Here is an 18,316-nt window from a genome sequence, read left to right as displayed (position 1 = left end):
GGTTTATGTCAGAAAATAGTGTGACCAAATACGACGTTCCTGTTTTCTCAATTTTGGTAATAGATTTATGGTGGGAGAGCACTGCCTCCGGAACCCAGATATTCAAAAGTACGCATGACCAGCACATTCTCTCCCTGTAGGCAGACCTACATGGGAAAGGAAGCCATAGTGAGAGCTCACTTGGTGAGTATAGAATCAGAATGAGAGGATGTGGAAAAGCTCTGGGAGCCCTGGCCTGTGAGGTCACCTGGGGATACCATCTGGTTGCAGTGAAGCTCTTGCTAGGGTCACCAGGACACCAGAAGCCCCTTTTCTGCAGCCCCCGCCCTCCCCAGTCTCCATTCACATTAGGTCTGACCAGAGTAGCATGCGCTCTCCTATAGATGGTTAAATGAACCATGCTTTGTGGTCTGCCTTTTCATGCCCTCACCCCTTTAAAAAAAAAAATCTGATCAGCCAGTTACTGATGTAAATATTGGTCGGATATGTCCTACTGGCACAGAAGAGGTTTTATCTCTTTAAAGTAACTCTTTTTCTTGAATCATTTGGGGGCTGACCATAAAACTAAACTCTTAGTTACTGTTTCCTCTTCTTTGAAATTTTTGGGGAAATTCCTCCAGAATGGACAGCAATAAGGAACTTTTGCTGCAGAGTGGTAAGTGCTCAGTTTATATAATGGAGGCAAGCCCAGGGCGGCGTGGCGATTGTCTGCGAGGAGCCACCTGGGAGTCCCGAGGGTGGAGTCACGGCTGGTATGGTAGGGGTAGTGGTGGTTTACTTCATGCTCACATCCCCCTGTGAAATTGTTACCCAAACAGCCTCTGTTGTCCACATGTACCTGTTCATGGTTGACTGGACCAGACTGGACGCATCAGCCTAGAGCAGTGGTTCTCAAAGTACGGCTCCTGGCGTGCTTCCTGGATGGCTGTTTCCTGGGGAGCCACAGACCTCCTAAATACCCACCCCGGAAAGGCTGGTGCATTTCTCCCAGGCACCCCAGGCTTGAGAACCACACCCTAGAAGGCATCGAGCTGTAGTGTGCACTCGTAATGTCGGCGTGGGGGGTGAGCAGAGGCACGGGCTGGCCCAGCTGCCAGTGTTGGGTACCTGAGCCGGGAGGTGAGGCGGGCCCAGGCTGGGACAGCACTTTCCTCCACATGGTGCTGAAGGAGAGAATGTCGGTCTGCAGAAAGAGGCAGGAGAAAGGAGCAAACGAGCAGAGAAGAGACCGCACACCCTGCTGTCCCTGAGAAGCGAAGAAAGTAACTTCCTCAGTTCGTGACTTTAAAGTTCTCAATTCCAGCCCCCTTTAATGAGGTAGGTAGAATGAGAGAGGGGCTGAATCTAGGTGCACCGTGATGAGGCACCAAATTAAGTAAGTAGAAACGGGCTTGGAGAAGAGACCATGAGCTTCTCTCACTCCTGGTGGGATCTGGGGAACCTGAGGTCACACAGGGGGCCACAGAGTTTCTTTACCTCTCCTCACACATCCAGCCACATTTCCAGCCACCACTAGTTCCTCCCAGTTCAGTTGAACACTTGACCCACTGATCCTTCGATTGAGGCCAAAGACCCCCCCCCCCCACTTGTGGCAGGGGTGCCTGATGACTTCCATCTTCGTTTCAGATGAATTAATTGTGAGACCGTGCTTTTGTTTTCTATGCATTTTTATGAAATAGAAGTAAAGGGCTCTAAAATACTCAGAATGGCATGAACACCTCCACACGGACCACAGTGGCAGCACTCGTCCAGCAGGCGGGACCACTGCCCTGTGGTTGGAGGCTAGCTCTTGCCCGAAACTAGCTGCATGCAGTGCTTACGACGCACACGTTTCATGCTTAGACGTCCCGTGTATTTAAGAACAGGTCTTTGGAGGTTGAAGAACAGCTGGAACCCCGTAAGCCCCTCTGCCGGGTGTGGAGGGTGAGACCTTTTTCTGACCAACTGTCCTTGTTTGTCTCCTCTCCTTCCCTCTCCTTGGAGTTGGTGGCCTCCCTTGGCCCCTATGACCAGAGTCAGGCTGGGTCCCTGTGCGTCCCCGTCCTCTGAACGTGGTCAGACCTTTGGCTTTTAAAATCCTGCCCTTGGCTACTACTTGACTCACGCTGGGACTCGTGCTGCAGAGACAGTGTGGAGGGAGATGTGGGAGCTTCAGTAACTAGGGTGTGTGAGAGCCCACCTCCAGGCCCGGACACAAAGCTGATGGGTTTGCCACGTGGCCAGAATTGCGTGTGAACAGTGAGACCGAGAGGACAGCTGGCAGTGAGGTCGGGGTCTAGGTGTGGCGCCCCTGCAGTGGTGCTCTGGCCCAAAGGGTGTGTGGGGAGTGGAGGACTCCACGGGAGCACTGTGAGTGGTCGGAGAGGGGGAGCCACGCAGGGGCGGGGGTGCAGATGCGCGGTGACTGGCGCAGAGAAGAGGACGGACAGACAGCAGCTGAACTTCCAAATTTATATTCAGTTTTTTTTTTCTGATGGTGAACTTAAAATGACATTCTAAGTTGAAATGCAAAATGAAGTATCTTTTATTAATCATTTATTTTTTCGGTTTTCCCCGCTTTACGCATGGTCTTCATACAAGTTTTTATGGAAGTTTTCTTCCAGTTTGGTTTTGTATGTACTTCCATACGTTTAAGTACCTATGTAGTTTTTTGTTTTTTGTGTGTTTTTTTTTACGTAAATGAGATCATGCCCAATTCACTAATACTTCAAACTCAGGCTACCAGAGTGAAGTATGTGGGGTGTTAGGCAGTAATATTTGGTTGTGGGGGAGTGCGTGGCGTGCCATCTGGCGAGCTCATATCACGTGCCCATCACGTTTACAGTCTCCATTATATGCGTGTTTCTGTGTGTGTGAACGTAATACTGTGCAGCTATTTAACAACATCTACAATAACTTCTGTATAAATACATCTCCATCTGCAGCTTTGCTTTCTAAAACTTCATTTTATTCCGTTGTGTGGACTTCCTCATTGTTTTCTGTGTACATATAAATGAGTATATTTGCAGTAAGAATGCCACACATGCTGTATAATTTTATGCCCTTGTATTTTCATTTAATGCTTTAAACATTTTTTACATTGGTCATTTCCATCAAGTGTAAATAAACTGGTATATCCGTAGAATGGAAGACTGTGGCCTTTAGAAAGAATGATATAAATCTATATGTACTGGTTGGAAGGATGTCTATCAAAAATTACTGGGTTTAAAAATACACACAGAACTCCTGGTATGATCTCATTTTGGTAAAAAGATGTTATATGTACAGACTTTAAAAGGTTTAGTATAGGAACAAATGTGATCAATGGATGTGGCTTGCAGTTTCTACGTTGGATAATCTGTAATGTTTGAATGTTGTACTGTCTTGTATGTTTGTAATCAGAAAATAAAGCTACAAAGTTTCTTGGCAACATGACTTAATGTTACATGACATTTTCTTAAAGATTTTATCTGTTTTCATTTCTTCTTGCATGATGAAATTTTGGAGGAATGCTGTCTTTTGAGGGCAATGATTTATTTTTCTGAGAACAAAGTATGTTTGTCATTGGCCTTAGTGGCCTTTGCCTTCTAGAGATGAAATACCGAATTTCTTGGAGGAGAGGCCAGACACCGGCACTGATGTTATTGGTCTTTCCTAATGTCAGACAGAGGCCTGCTCCAACCTTCTTAGAAATCCGTACTCGAATAGCTGGTCAGAAATGGAAGTGTTGGCTGTCTCTTCTTGCCACTTTCCTTAAAATGACCCTTTATCATTTACTCCTAAGGAAGTTCCTAGTTAGTATTTAAACAGTTAATAACTTTTCTTGATTTAAAAGTCTTCCTTTACTATAAACTAAATTCCCACATGTGTATATACTTTCACACGAGTCAGATTCTGGAGTGTATTATGTTCCATCAGTGTATTTGTCAGGGCACCCCCATCCTTGTGTTGGAAAGAATACTTTATGTTCTCATATGTTTGGGTCACTTTACAGACAATCCCCCACCCTTGCTGCACACATACCTTCTTGTTCAGAATTGTCTTGATATTTCTGTACATTTAGTCTTCTGGCGAAACTGGATTCTCAGTTTGTCAAAGCTCCCACATTTTGTTGGATTTTAACTTATACTCAAGGGAGAATTGACAACAATTTTCATGGTCCTGTGCAAAAACATATGTCTTCATTTATTTAGGACCTGCTCTGTGTCCTTCTGTACATTAAAAAAATTTTATTTGGAGTTGCAAATACTTCACTGAATTTATTAATGAGAAGTGGTTTATTTATTTCGCTATTCCTGGAATTTTTTTTCTTGCTGTGTTAACTGACAAGGTTTTGAATTCAAAATAATGCTTTTTCCACATCTATACCTTTCACTTCTTTTTTAATCAGTTGCATTAGCTAGGACTTCCAAAATAGTACTGAATGGTGGGTATGGTGGAGGGCTTCCCTACCTTTAGTGTTTAATGCTTGCTTGCACTTGAGATAAGTCTTTATTGTGTTTGGATGGTCTCCTAGTCTTACTCTTTGCGAGGGACATACAAGGAAAGGTTGAGGTTTGCAGATGCTTTGTAACGTGCAACAGTGCTCGAGGAATCCCCTCCCCCTCTAATCCCTTATATAACAGCCTACCCTATTGGGATATCATCCTTGTATTCCTGGAATAGCCTTTCATGGTCAAGGGCTACTATTTAGACTTTTCTAGATTGGATTTAAATGTTTTTGCATCTAAGTAGAAAAAAACCCAAACACACAGTTTATTGGAACACCCTCTACGTGCCAGTCCTGTGAAGGTAACAATACAGTGATGAGAAAGGCGACGTAGTCCTTGCCTCAGGGACTTTGCGGCCTGGCGTAAGTACAGGTGCTCCCTTTCTCTGTTGGGCTGTGCGTCCCCCAGCACATCTTGATTCTGTGATGGCCTTTCTAGGCCGTCCTTGGACAGGCGTCCCCCCTCAGCCTCAACACTGCCTTTGGTCGTGCCAGGCAAGCCCGTGGATGACTCTTCCCTGATGCTTTCTTCCTCTCGGCCACCCCTGACACATATCTTCTGTCCTCTTCAGTGGTAGGCATGGCTGTTGCCATGGAGGCAGAAGCTGGACTGGGGAAGTGGGGGCGAAGTGGGCAGAGCAGTTATGCTTTCGATTGGCCAGAGTCGCTGTCACAGGAGTTCCCCTGGGTCTTCCCAAGGGTGAGGTGAGTATGGGGCCCTGGCAGGTGCTAACTCAGCACCTGGCCTCACTCCTGGGTGCCCTTTGGGCTGCCAGCGGAGGACAGGGTGAGTCGGGGCTGAGGGCTGGGTCACTCGGCTCCTCCTGAGGGGCCACCTGCAGTCAGGTAACCCTGTAGGAGAACGTTGACCAGTGTTTCCTTTCCCTGCTTTGCCTCTGGTTGCTGTGCAGGGATCTGCCCTGTGTTAGGACCGCCATTGCATAATAGCACGTTCCCAGATGTGCTCCTTGGGTGACGTGATGTCACCTGCCATCACTCCTGCAACATATTTGAGAGTAGATGTACGTACAAGGACTTAGTGGTGGTGGGCAGCTGACTTTGTAGCTTTTTTTTTTTTTTAACTTATATTTTTATCTACTTGACTGTCTTTGTCCTTAAGTGGAGACTTGCTGTTTCAAAAGGAATAGGCATTGTTAATGTTTTTTAGATATATGCCAAAATGATATCCAGAAATAGGATTCACACTTGTACCAGCCGGCTTCCCACCAACACTGATCTTTATTTTGAAATAGTTTCCCATTTGGTAAGCGTAAAAAGTGTTCACTATGATATTTTACATTTCTTTGATTTCTGATGTAGATATTGGCTCTTATCACTAATTTTATGAACTGTGTATTAATGTTCTTTATTTTCATGTTGAGCCACTTACTTTTTTCTCACTGCTTTCTAAGACCTATTAACTGTCATCTATGTTGCAAAATATTTTTCCCCCTCCTTTTCTGGTTTGCTTTTATTTTGATTGGTTTTTATAGTGTGGGAAATGTGTACCGGTTTTATTTTCGCCTCTGTTGCGTAGCAGTCAGTGGTCTCTGCCGTTGAGTCTGCTCGAGCTTTCTGCCTGTCCCTGTTCTTTACTGTTGTAAGCAGTGCTTCTCTGAACACCCTTGTGAACTGTGTCTCTCTGCTCATGGGCACATAGGTCTGTCAGTTCGAGTTCAGAAGTGGAATCGCCAGGATAGGGAATGGCATTGCATTTATGTACTAATAGTTGCTAGAGTTGTGAGGGCTATTTCAGCTTGGAGCTGCAGTTTCCCTAAGTACTTCTTGGGTCTGAGGAGTTTCAAAGTTGATTCTTCGGGGTTTTCTAAATTGCCTATCATATCGTCTGCAAATGGCCAGTTTAGGGTGTGACCTTGGACTCAGACCAGGGTGGGGGTGGGGTGGGGCAGGGTGGTGGGCAGGGAGCGAGGGAGACCCCTCAGCGTTAAGGTGGTCGTGCTGCCAGCACCCACTCAGTGGGCAGCACAGTCTCGAAAGGCCTCCACTAGTGCTTTTGTTTTATTGTTTTGTTTTGTGAATTTATTTTTTTGACTAGGTAATACATGTCATGATAAAAATAAATAAATAAAAACAAAAAACAAAAGGGGAATATACAATGAAAAAGTTAAGTCGCCCTTCTTTCCCTGGCCCCCAGTTCCCTTCCCCAGGGGCAATCACTGTTAATCACTATTAATAGTCTCTTCTGTGTCCTTCCAGAAATCGTCTAAGTAAATGACATCTGTTTTTATAGTTCCTTAGAATGCTATGCACATTGGTGTGTCCCATTTTGCACTTAACTACCTTAGAGGTCGTCTCATACCCATTTATTTACAATTGCCTCATTATTTTAAAAGGTTTCATAATCATAATATAAACATACCATATTTTGTCCATTGTCATAACAGTACTTCAATGAATATATTCTTGCACATATGTCATTAGATATCTCTGGGATAGATTCATAGAAGTAGAATTAATAGGACAGGATATTACATTTTTTAATTTTGATAAGTAACCGATTTGCCCTTTATAAAATTTGCAGGATATGTATATGCCAGTTTTTTCTTCACACGACATATATGTTATCTATCTTTATGATTATTCTGTTCCCAAGGCCCTTTCTTACTCTCAAATGAATTTCCTCTGCCATTGTGGGAAGGAGTAGGTAAGGTCCAACTGTTTTTCAGGTTTTTCTATTAAAAATCTTTTCTTTTTCAACGCCCTTGATGACCAAGGGCTGTTTCGTTGGCCTGGTCAGAAAATCTTGAGCACGTTTAACAAAGATCACATTTGTTGACTCTAGTCCTGAATTTCTTGAGAAAAGGAATAGGTGAATTTTCAGCATAGAAGTTGGCATCTACCTTGTGACAGGATATTTATGGGTGTTCACATGGTCATATTATCAATGAGCAGGAAGTCCTCCATCTCTTTTCTGTGCTCTGAAAGGGTTTTTATAACATGGTAAATACTTCGCTCATGGAAATTTTATGGGAAGTTGCTCCTTTGATCATTTCATCTTTTAAAATTTCTTCCCTAGATTTTCCTCTGCTTCCTGAGTCAGGTTTGCCAAATATTTATATTTTCTTAGCAAAATTGTTGCTTCCTTATCAAACTTTTTAAGCCTACAGTTCTTAAGTATAGTTTTTACCTACTGGTGCTTTATACTTCAAACACATGCCTAGTGGGAAGAAAAATTAATGTGATTAGAGAAGTATGTATACAAAGTCAAAGTTGTCCCTGTTTTCCAATTTTATTGTCAGGTTAGAAGATCCCGTCCCTGCTACAGAATTATAAAAATTAATCTTTTATTTATTTTATTTTGATTTTAGTTTTAGCATTTTCATATATGTTATGACCTTTTTCCGCAAGTGAATGATTGGCTAGATCTCCTATTACCGTTATTATTTATTGAAGTAATCTATATACATTCCTTACTATTTTTTAGTGCCACTTTCATAGAGTTCTACATACTCAGTTGTGTACATACAGTAAACTTATATTACAATTCTTAAGTGAATCCGTCTTTTTGTCTTTTTTGGTGTTTTATTAGGTGGTTAAATTATTGCTTTGGCTTTGGTGGTATAGACAGGAACATCATTTGTTACTTTTATGTCCTCTTTCTGCCTTTAGGCATCATACTAGAAAAGAACTTTCTTAACCCTGAGATTATATTAAGATACTTCTTTTTTGTGTGTGGTTTGTTGGCCTTTTGATGTATGAACTTTCAAAATATCGATCCAAGTGAAATTCTTCCAGGTCAACTTTAGAACCATTGTCAAGTTCCCCAACATTTATATTCTTTGAAATTCCACTAGGTAGTATAGGTTAATTTGGGGGGGTATTTAGAGCTTTCATATGCTAGATCCATGTATCTCCCATGATTATCCTGTGTCTCTCTGGTTATTGCTTTTTCTATTGCTATATCATGTATAAGTTTGTTCCTATGGGTGCTGTCTTCTTCTATTAAATCTTTTGTATTTTTACAATGGAGTTCTTCCCATTTTCTCAAATTGGTTATTGTCGGTACATATTTAGGGAGTCTGGTATAAATGGGTTTCTTACTAAATTATTATTCCTATTATAAGGTCTGTTTCCACTGATTTGCAGTATTTGAGTTGGACGGTCTTACATAACAGAGTGATAATTTTATATCTTTGTTCATGCCTCAGATTTTCTTGTAATTGGCTGAAACTCTGTAGAATGATGTTCGTTAGTCATAGTGTTGAGACTGTTATGTCTGCTTTTGTAAGTGAGTTTGGTCTGCAGTTTGCTAGTGCTCTCTGTGTCTTAGATGTTTTAATTATTCTGGTTTCATAAAGAAAATTTGAAAGCTTTCTGCTTCCTGTCTCTGGTTGGTTTATATGACATGGGAATGGGCCTTTTCTTGAATATGGTATATAAGGCCTCACCCCCAATGCTCTCTCAGTCCACAGCCGTTTGGAGAGTGAATTCTCTGACACTCTTTACATTTCTTCCACGTTTATTTGTCCATGTATTTCTTTAAAATGTCTGCAGGTCCCTGGCATTTTGACTCTGTTCCTGTGGATAAGAACACTTGTTCTGAAGTTCCAGAAAGGATCCTATTCCCAAACAGGTGATTTACATACCCAAGGGTGTCGTGTGGCCTCTGAGAGGTGGGGCTGCTGTCACCTAGGGGACCGGAGTTCTCTCTGGAAGTGGATGCCCCAGAGCAGGCTTGGGCTCCCTGCCCGCCCCTCTGTCCCGCACAGGGCTGCTGGCTTTTGAGGGCCCTGCTCTTGTCACGGCAGTCCCTCTTCGCCAGTTGCTGGGTGAACTCGACTGTGTTCTCTCGTCCCAGCTGTCTCACCAGCTCTCCAGAGCCCGGACGCTTGCCCTTTCTTTCCCCTGCCCAGCAGGGTGTTACCTAGTGTCCTGTCTGTCATCGAGGAGAGCAGGGCAGGCAGGGCGGGAGTGGCAGGGTCTCCAGGGTCTCCGAATGGAGGTGCATCTGTGTGGTTGGTTCTGAAGCTCCAGAGGACGCTGCAGAGAGAGTGGGAGGGCAGTTTCCACGGGGCGGAGCGGAGCCCACCATTGCCTGGAGAGAGTCCCCTGCACTGAATCATGCCCAAATGATGAAGGCTACTTTGAGACTGAATAATTGAAACAACTGTTGTTTTCTCTTTAGACATTAAAAAAAAAAATTTTTTTTAACTTATTGGTTTTTCCTTTTAAAACAAAAAAGAATTTTTGCTGCATGTGGTTTTGTTCTTCTCTGGAAGTAAAGCCAGAAGTACAAAACTGTCAGGTAAGTTAATTCACCCAAACCTAAATTTCCTTCCTGTATTGCCTACTTTCTTGCTCCAGTTGTGGCTGACCACTAATAACAAGGCTACCTAATAGGAACCACATGCAGCTAAAACGGTTCAGGTGAAGGGAAACGTATAGCCTTAGTTGGTCACGTGAGAACAAAAGGAAGATGGAAAATCAGCTTTTATACTTGGTCTAAAAAGTTTTCTTAAGAAGGGAGGGGGCAGATACTAAAATACAGACAAGTAAGGAAATAAATGATACAGAGGATTATCAGAGTAGAAAGCTGGTTCTGTGGAGGCAGGCTAGATACTTGACAAGATTGATCAAAGCAGGAGGGTGTGCAGGGGTGTGAAGAAGCCTGATGGTCGCTTGATCACATTTTCGCCATTGGTGTGAATCCTAGGTGTTCATCACCTGTGTAGGGTTTCTGTGGACTCACGGGTACTTCATTTAACCATCCCCCTCTGTGATAGGCAGCCCTGTAAGAGAGCTCCGCAGATACCTCCCAGCGCTCCCCATGCCTGTTTGTCGGGAATACCGGGAAGGGGCTGGTAGAAGAGTGGGCAGGTGAGGATAAGTGACATGCCAGGGTGTTCTTTTGGAAACAGTGCCGCAGAGCTTAACCCAGAAACTGCACTGTGCGTCTGCAGGCCTGTAATAAGAATGCATGCCTGTGTCTAAAACCAACTTTAAAATGGGTTTGCGTACATTATTTTCAACCTGCTCTATCAGTGTCGATACCTGACTTTTCCAGTGATGGAAAAGTTCGTCTCTCATCCCTTTACCAGAGTTTACAGTGGGGGCATAGGCAAGTGAGCTCAAATATTTAAGAGTAAATGCAGCAAGTGCTTGGAACACTAGTAGAGGAAGTGAGTCTCAGGAAGGCTCCCAGAGGCAGTGGTGTTAGCACGAGCCCAGGGCTGGGCTGTGGGGCAGACACTCCTCAGAAGGGTGGGCACTGCTGCCGCAGGAGTCCTGAGCTTTCCTGCAAACTCAGGCGCTGTCCAGCCACTCTGGCCAATAGAACTTTCCCCCACGAGGGAGATGTTCCGTGTTGTGCCGTAGGGTAGCCACTGGCGCTTGGAATGTAGCTGGTGTGACAGAGGAGCTGAACTTTTAATTTCATTGAATTTTAACTTAACAGCAGCACGGGTTCAGAGAAATTATTAAGAGCACTTGCATTCGCATTACCCAGAGCTGAGCACTTTTAACATTTTTATGTGGTCTTCTACCTTTCACGTGTTGTATGCTGTTTTAACAGCCACGTTAGGGGAAGAAATGCTCAAAAATGGCAGGATTGAGCCCCTCACGACCCCCTTCCCGTTTTTGCTAAGAAAAAATATCGACCTCCCTTTTTAGTAATGGCCAGCACCTGGGGCATCCCCGTGTGCCGTGTGCTGGGTGCTTAGGCCTTTCAGGGGTATTGGCTTCTTAAAGCCTCACAGTTGTAGAAGGGCTGTAGCTCTGTTGGTCCCATTTTGGAGATAAGGGGACAGACTGCAGGACAGGGACCGAGTGGCCGGGGGTCAGAGCCGGTTAGTAGCAGAGCTCACGCCTCACACGGGTGTGCGTGGTGCTTGGAACGCCTGCCTGTGCATGTGTCTGTGTGTTGGGGTTTGGTGCCTCTCTTCTGCCCTTGGCCTGTTCACAAAGCATTGTTGGTGCCCTTGTCGGGCAGCCCCACACTGCTGCCTGGTCCTCGACTTCTGGGACATGTGTATGTCTCCTTACGATCCGCAGGTCCCTGAGTACTGACTGTCCCAGGCTGCCGCGTCTTTCCTGTTGACTCATGTTGGGTTCCTCCAGTGAAAATTTTCCTTAGAGAGATGCTGCCTCCAAAGTACTTGTCTGCCACCAAACCCAAGAGGTCTTGGGCCCCAAATCTGTGTGAGCTAGACAGTGACTTGTCTCAGGAGCCGGATGCCGCCATAGGAGAAGCCGCCACTGACTCTGAATTCTTTCATCAGAGGTTTCGGAACTTCCTCTACGTGGAATTTGTCGGGCCTCGGAAGACCCTGCTCAAACTCCGAAACCTCTGCCTCGATTGGTTGCAGCCGGAGACTCGCACCAAGGAGGAGATTATCGAGCTCTTGGTCCTCGAGCAGTACCTGACCATCCTTCCAGAAAAGATCAAGCCTTGGGTGCGTGCAAAAAAGCCGGACAACTGCGAGAAGCTCGTTACTCTGCTGGAAGATTACAAGGAGATGTACGAACCGGAAGGTGAGCGGAAGAGGAAGGCGGAGCTCCCTGGGGTGCCCCGCACAGCGCCCCTGATGTTCCAGGCCGATCATCCTCTTTGCGGGGGGTGGGGGACTGCCCTGCCATAGGACATAGGTGGCCTCCCGGCCTTGCTGCCCACGACGTGCCAGTTGGACCTCCCTCCCCAGCTGTGACAGCCTAATGAGGGCCGGTGCCCCGTGTCCCCGGGGAGCAGACTCCCTCCTGGTTAGGATGCGAGAGGGAAGGAGACCGTGGGCCTCCGATAGGAAGGGAGCCTGCACACACCGCGACCCGGCCCAGGCTCCCCTCTGTGGAACCGGGGCGGGGGCAGGGGGCACCCCAGCAGGTCGTACTTGCCACTGCCATCGGGAGGGTCACAGCCTCGTTCCTGCCCAGCAGGGGCGGAAGGGAGGGGCGAGAGGGTCTGACCGCTGCAGCAAGGGGCGGGGGCCACCTGGGGGGGGCTACTTAGAGGGGACCGGCGAGCACGGCTGAGACCTTAAGTCATGTGTGGTGCCCTCTCAGACGACAGCAGCAGTGACGCCCACAGCGAAGGCAGCATGAGCCGGAAGGCAGCAGAGTCCCCGCCGCCCCACGCCGCCTGCTGCGGTGAGTAGCCCGGTCGCCGCGCCGTCCAGGCCGCGCAGGACTGCCCTGGGGCAGGGCTGCTGCTCAGAGGTCAGAGGGGGAAGGAACTCAAGTGAGGATGGAAGGAGTCGTTCTTACGTCAAAGCAGACACGTGTGTGGAGTGAAATATAACTGTTTCTCTTAACGATGAGAGAAAACGTTTAAAGCTGTGTGAAATTTGCAGTAGGCTGTTTCAGGTTGTGTCCACAGCCTCCCAGGAGGGGCAGAGTTCATCACCCCTTTGCCTCCAAAGCTGTTTTATTTGTTAAAGGTTCTTCGGTGAACTTTTTGAAGGAGCGTTGCTTTTGGGGCAGGTGGGTGTTTCATTTCTTTGGGGTAAAGTTACGTGCACGTTAAGACTGACCGGGGTAAGCGAGGCGGTGGAGGGCCTGCAGTCCGTTCTTCCGAACGTGGACCTGACCACGTGGGAGCTGGGAGACCAGGAGAGCCTGAAGGGGGAGCCAGCCCCTCAGCTCAGCGTTGGCCCTGACTGAGACCAGGCCCACCTAGGCGAGGCCCCCAGAAACAGTGGTCCGGGGCCCGGGTGTCGGGTTGCACTTGGGACCCCGGTTTGGGATCCGTCTCCTAGCATCCCTTCCAAAGGCGTGTGAGCGCACACGTGTCCGGGCACGTGGTCAGCTCCTGAAATGTCTGCTTCCTCAGGTGGCCGGGACTGGGCCCAGGACTGGGACGGAGACTGGGAGCGAGCCCGGGAGCGGGAGCAGCGCAGGGGCAGAAGCAGGGACCTGGAGTCCCGCGCCCGCTGGCCGTACGCCCGGAGCCCCAGGAGCAGTAGGTCCTCCTCCGACTGCTCCCCCGTGCGCGTGGCGGGTTGACGGTGCCTTGTTCCGGCATGACGCCTCTTGTCTTGCAGGGTTTCAGCAGCGGGATCTTTCCCTTCCTCTGATGGAGAAAGTGGCTTTTGCAAAGGAAAGAGAGCACAAACGTCGGGGCTCTGTGATGGATTACGAGACGAGGTCGCAGGTAGGCTGAGGTCTCCTCTCATTCTGGGAAGACTGTCTTCATTTCATGGCAGAGAGGCCTTTCTTTTCCGAGAGGCTGAGTTATCTGCCCACTAGAATCCTGCCTGGGTTGGGGAGAGCCCCAGCGACTCCCCAGGAGCCTGGCCTGTTCCCAGGGGTGACTGGTGGCTGGGGAACTGCTGCCTGTTTTCTCGTTCATCCACGGGGTCAGAGGAGCGCTTCTCCGCGCAGCGTTGGTGCCATGTGGTGGGCCGGCCGCAGCGGCTGCTCCTCCTGGGCCAGGGAAGCCCATCGACCCGGCAGGGGTTTCTCGTCCTCAGTAGGGAGCCAGGAAGGTTGCACCTCCACGGAGCAGACTAGGGGGGAGAGCAGAGGGCCCCGGGGCCGGGAAGAGCTGGGTCTGGAGCCCGGCCCTGTCACCTGCTAGCTGTGCAGCCTCAGACCATTAGCGAAGCCAAGCCTTGGTTTCCTCGTCTGTGAAGTGGGCGGGCTGTTGTGAGGAATGGGTGAGAGTCACACGTAGGTACAGAGTGCGCAGTGCGATGCCTGGCACGAGGGAGGCGCTGTGGGCATCAATGGCCTTGAGAGAGAGGGTCACGTGTGACATGGCAGCGTGGAGGAGGGGGCGGGGCCCGCGGCCCTGGGCGCGCGGGGGTGACCAGGCGGGGCCCGTCCTGGGAGCCTCCTGTCTCGTAACAGGAGGGTGTTCAGCAAGCATGCGGGGAGTCTCTGTAGAGAGAGGTGCTGTGCCTGACGCTGGCATCCAGCTCGCTCTTAAGGAGGAGCCAGGGTAGCGGACTGTCACAGGGACAGGAGCAGCTGGCCAGGTGCCGCCTGGGGCGGGGGATCCCAGGTGTTCAGGAGAGCCCGGCGCAAGCCCCGAAGCGGCACCAGATGAAAGCCAGAGTGTGTGGAATGCAAGGGCAGAGGTGCAGTCTCTCCCCAGTGCCCCGAGATGCGGTAACGGTGCTCCCTGGGGTGGGGTTTGAAAGGTGGGGTCAGGTGACAGAGGGCTCTGAATTCTACCCGGAAAACCCTTGTCATTTGTCCTGTGTCCTGGAGGCAAGCCAGAGTGCGCAGGTGTGTGAGAAGGAGAGGGATGGCATCCCGTTACTGAAAGCAGAGCTTCTGCGGCAGCAGTACCGACGGGGGAGGGGATGTGGAGGGTGGGCAGGGTCGGAGGTGACCCCGGTGCTCCAGATGTGCCTTATGACCTTGTCCCAGGGAGAGGCCCCTGTGTGTGGGACACACTTAGTTTGTCACTAATTTTGGTTTCTTACTTGGAGAAACCAAATTGACCGAATTTTAGGAATCCAGATAAAAACATTAAATTGTAGAAACTTTGAAGAAGAAACCTTTTTAGTGTGCATTTGCCCCCACGAAGTGATGAACGTCAGTGGTTTCCAGTTAACTGCTCTGTGAGCCTGGGACCAAGCATTCACTCATCTTCAGGGAAAACAGGAACTGCGGGTGTCCTTATTTGGGGGTGTTAAAGTACTCTTATGAAATGAAGGTGATAGCAGATTGGCAGTGAGATTGTCTTATTTTGCTTTTCAAATGCCCGTCCTCGCTACTGGAAAGCGTTGGTCCCCTGTGTGTGGTCCAGAGGTCTGGGAGCCACTGGTTCCTCCTACCTTGGTGTCATAGAAATAACAAACAACGTTCTCATCTTCCTTCAGCATGCATTGTTCGTGTGTGTAGGTCATGTGAGGATGCAGCAGTGTGGGTGCTGTTCTCTGGACAGCATCTGTCACGGGGAGCGTGGCGGCGGCTTGTGCCACCTTAGATCCGTGGTTGATCACAGATGCAAAGAAAACAACTGCTTAGGGCTACCCACTTGAATAGGTCAACTTAATTTAAGTCAAAGCAGCATTTTTCTTTCCTAGCGACAACGTAGTCCAAAATTTAACATATGTTACATTTATGTTACTCAGATTAGGCACACGGAGAGAAAGATATGAAAAATGCCCCTCCCCTTTTGCCATTGCCCTTTGGGGTCTGTTAGCACCAGGGATGGTGTCCTTCTGGCACCCACAGTCCCCCGGGTTCTTGACCTCATCTGCTCTCTGGCAGCCCCCAAGTTAGGAGTTCTGGTTCCCTCCCTCTCCCACCGCAAATACATCTGTGCTCCCAGCGGGCTTTTCCTGCGTTGCAATAATCCAGGGCTGAGGCCTTAGGATGGAGGCACTGTCGCCCCCGAGCACAGCGGGGTGCCCGCTCTGGGGAGCCGCCCTCTGACGGGAGGAGACTGACGGGAGGAGATGGGCTCCCACCAGAAAGGGTGCAGTCTAGCTTTCTGGCCGGTGGTGGGACCAGGCGGTTTTGCAGTGAGTGCTTCCTGATCTTTTGTAGTGTGTTGTCCTAAAAATCCTCAGCCCTGGCCTTGTAAGAGTTTTCATTTTTGAAGTTCTGCTTAGTTTTGGTGGTGGTTTTTTGCTTTCTAATCACTGCACATTGGCAGTTGTATTACAAATGAGGCTTTCCTCTTAAACCCCAGTGCCTGTGCCTGTTTATCTTTTTCAGTAGGCGATGCACCTGATTGATTGTCTTTTTTTTTTTTTTTTTTTTTTTTTGCTGCATTTGCGCATGGCTGTGATATCTGTGCCACTTCCCAGAACTGTAGCAAATTTAATATCAAAATATCTTTACATAATAGTTCAGTAGTGACAACAATTTACATTTCCTTTACACCATTTTTCTCCATGCTTAAACAACAAATCACATCGCAGGACATCCACTCCCACAGTGCTACAGGGCAGGCTGATGCCCTTCTCTCCGTTTCATAGATGAAGGACCTGAGGTTTGGAAAGACGTCTGCTCCCAGGGTTGCTCGGTCGTAAACGGTGCATAAGCTCCTTTGACCCTGGAATCTTCTCTGGCCCCACAGCCTGAGGGCTTCCCACGGCTCCACCTTGCTCCTTGAGTCTGTCTCCAGGCTCCCTGGGACCACGACTCCCCGAAACTAGTGACGTTCTAGTGCGGCAGTGAGAAGAGGTCCTGTGAGGTCCTGTGCGGGAGGCTCTCCCGCGTGATGTGGGGACTCCTAAGATGCTTTGCAGGGGAGTGTGCATCGAAGCAGAGGAGGCAGCTGGGAGAGGAAGGTGCTCCGTGCTTAAGGTCACCCCCGGGTTCTTCGGAACTTGTCCATACCTAGAAGGGCCCACGGAGTAGCCACAGTGTACGGCGGAGGTGGACACAGGACACAGCGGGCCTGGGGATGGAGGCTGGTCACTCTGCTGACCAGGTGTCTGGAAACGCTGTGTGCGGTTGACACTGAGCCTGTTGAAGCTTCCCACCCCACCCCCACCACCCCACCCCCATCCGGGCCGGAGTCCCACCACCACTTAGCACCCCACCCACGGCCTCTGCGGTCTTTGCTCACCGTCCCAGCCCACCCTGAGCTGTCCCCCTGCTAAAGCCGCTTAGCACTGACTCTCTGCACCCCACTTTATTGTTTACTGTTCTCTGATTGTTTCTCTCCAAACAAATGATAAGCTGCACGAGGGCAAGGAATATGTGTCCTCCGTCTTTGGGAGCTTCCTCAGAGTGTAGCACCAAGGTAGGTGCCAAGTAGGTCCCTGGTAGAACCTGACTTGGGTCATTCGGAACCCCGAGTGGTGTGGGCACTTGCTGCACACCGTGTGCGCGCGCGTGTGTGGCTGCCGTGCCGCCAGCGTCGTCCTGTCCTTGTCGCCCACGGGGGTGAGCTCCCCTGAGGAGAGGTGTGCATTTGCTGTTGCAGGATGCAGTGTCGTACCAGGATGTGGTGGCCCTCACTGAGGACCGGAAGCCCCAGAACCCGGTTCAGGACAACATGGAGAACTACCGGAAGCTGCTCTCGCTGGGTGAGCACTGCGCCCCCAGCCCGGCCCCGCAGGCTGCCGCAGGGAGTCGGGGTCCGCAGCGTGTGTGGACTCAGGGGGTCGGAGGCCCTTGAGCGGCTGCCAGCAGAGGCGTAAACGATGAGGCTGTGTTTTACCAATCCTCTGGCTTTGGGGGAAGAGTGTATGGTGTGGGGTCAGGGAGCCCAGGAGACGACTCTTGCCCCCAAGGGTGCTGACCCTGGAAACTTAAATATTTCGAATGGGGTCCCAAGTTCCAGTTTGGATTCCCCTGGAAGACATCTGGCTCAGGTCCTAGTAGGCGGTTGGCTCTGCAGGAGTGTTGTGTGGGCAGTGGAGCCTTGAGGAGCTCCCGTGTTTGGAGAACAAGTGGGGAAAACAGGCACGAGTAGGAGGAGAGCCAGGAAGCCCAGTGAAAGGATGTCAGGACTGAGGAGGTGGTTACGAGAAGGGGAAGACTGAAAAGAACGCACTGAATTTAGAAGGCACTCGGAGGTCTTTGTGCAAACTTCTAGGTGGAGTCAGGAGAATTAACTAAAGTTCAGACCAGCAGAGGCTAAGGAATGAATACTAAGGAAATGAGACTGCAAGTAGAAGACATGATAGGGCTTGAATATGGGCCCCTTCACACTTCGTGGCTGAGAGAAAGACAGACATCATTGATAGTGATGAGTCTTGGTCCCCAACTCGAGTGTGAGATGTTGTGTTCTTCCTCTGGACAGGGGTTCAGCTTGCCGAGGACGACGGCCACTCGCACATGACCCAGGGCCACTCGTCAAGGTCCAAGAGAAGTGCCTACCCGAGCACCAGTCGAGGTGAGCGCGCGAGGCCCTGCGGAGTGGCGCTTGCACCAGTGAGATGGCAGCCGTCCGTACACACTGTTACATGATGATACACAATTGAT

The 18,316-nt window shown here is 49.1% G+C and overlaps 1 protein-coding gene across 13 annotated transcripts in view; it reads left to right on the top strand.

Annotated features, from left to right (window-relative positions):
* Nucleotides 1–18,316, top strand: part of PEG3 (paternally expressed 3) — a 31,158-nt gene that overhangs the window by 5,090 nt on the left and 7,752 nt on the right. For 3 of the 13 annotated variants that reach the window (XM_082367868.1, XM_082367876.1, XM_082367875.1), the window contains exons 3-10: nucleotides 8,984–9,062; nucleotides 9,672–9,734; nucleotides 11,480–11,959; nucleotides 12,485–12,568; nucleotides 13,251–13,379; nucleotides 13,462–13,571; nucleotides 17,313–17,415; nucleotides 18,135–18,227. In XM_082367868.1, the coding sequence (XP_082223994.1) occupies nucleotides 11,566–11,959; nucleotides 12,485–12,568; nucleotides 13,251–13,379; nucleotides 13,462–13,571; nucleotides 17,313–17,415; nucleotides 18,135–18,227 (913 nt within the window). In that variant the 5' untranslated portion in view covers nucleotides 8,984–9,062; nucleotides 9,672–9,734; nucleotides 11,480–11,565. Of the gene's footprint in view, nucleotides 1–8,983; nucleotides 9,063–9,614; nucleotides 9,735–11,479; nucleotides 11,960–12,484; nucleotides 12,569–13,250; nucleotides 13,380–13,461; nucleotides 13,572–17,312; nucleotides 17,416–18,134; nucleotides 18,228–18,316 lie in introns of all 13 variants that reach the window. The other 10 variants (XM_082367871.1, XM_082367872.1, XM_082367874.1 and 7 more) reach the window with 9 other exon arrangements.

Source organism: Balaenoptera borealis (assembly GCF_965194805.1).
Source record: "Balaenoptera borealis genome assembly, chromosome: 19".
Taxonomy (NCBI): Eukaryota; Metazoa; Chordata; class Mammalia; order Artiodactyla; family Balaenopteridae; genus Balaenoptera; species Balaenoptera borealis.
This window is presented reverse-complemented; position numbering and strand designations above follow the sequence as displayed.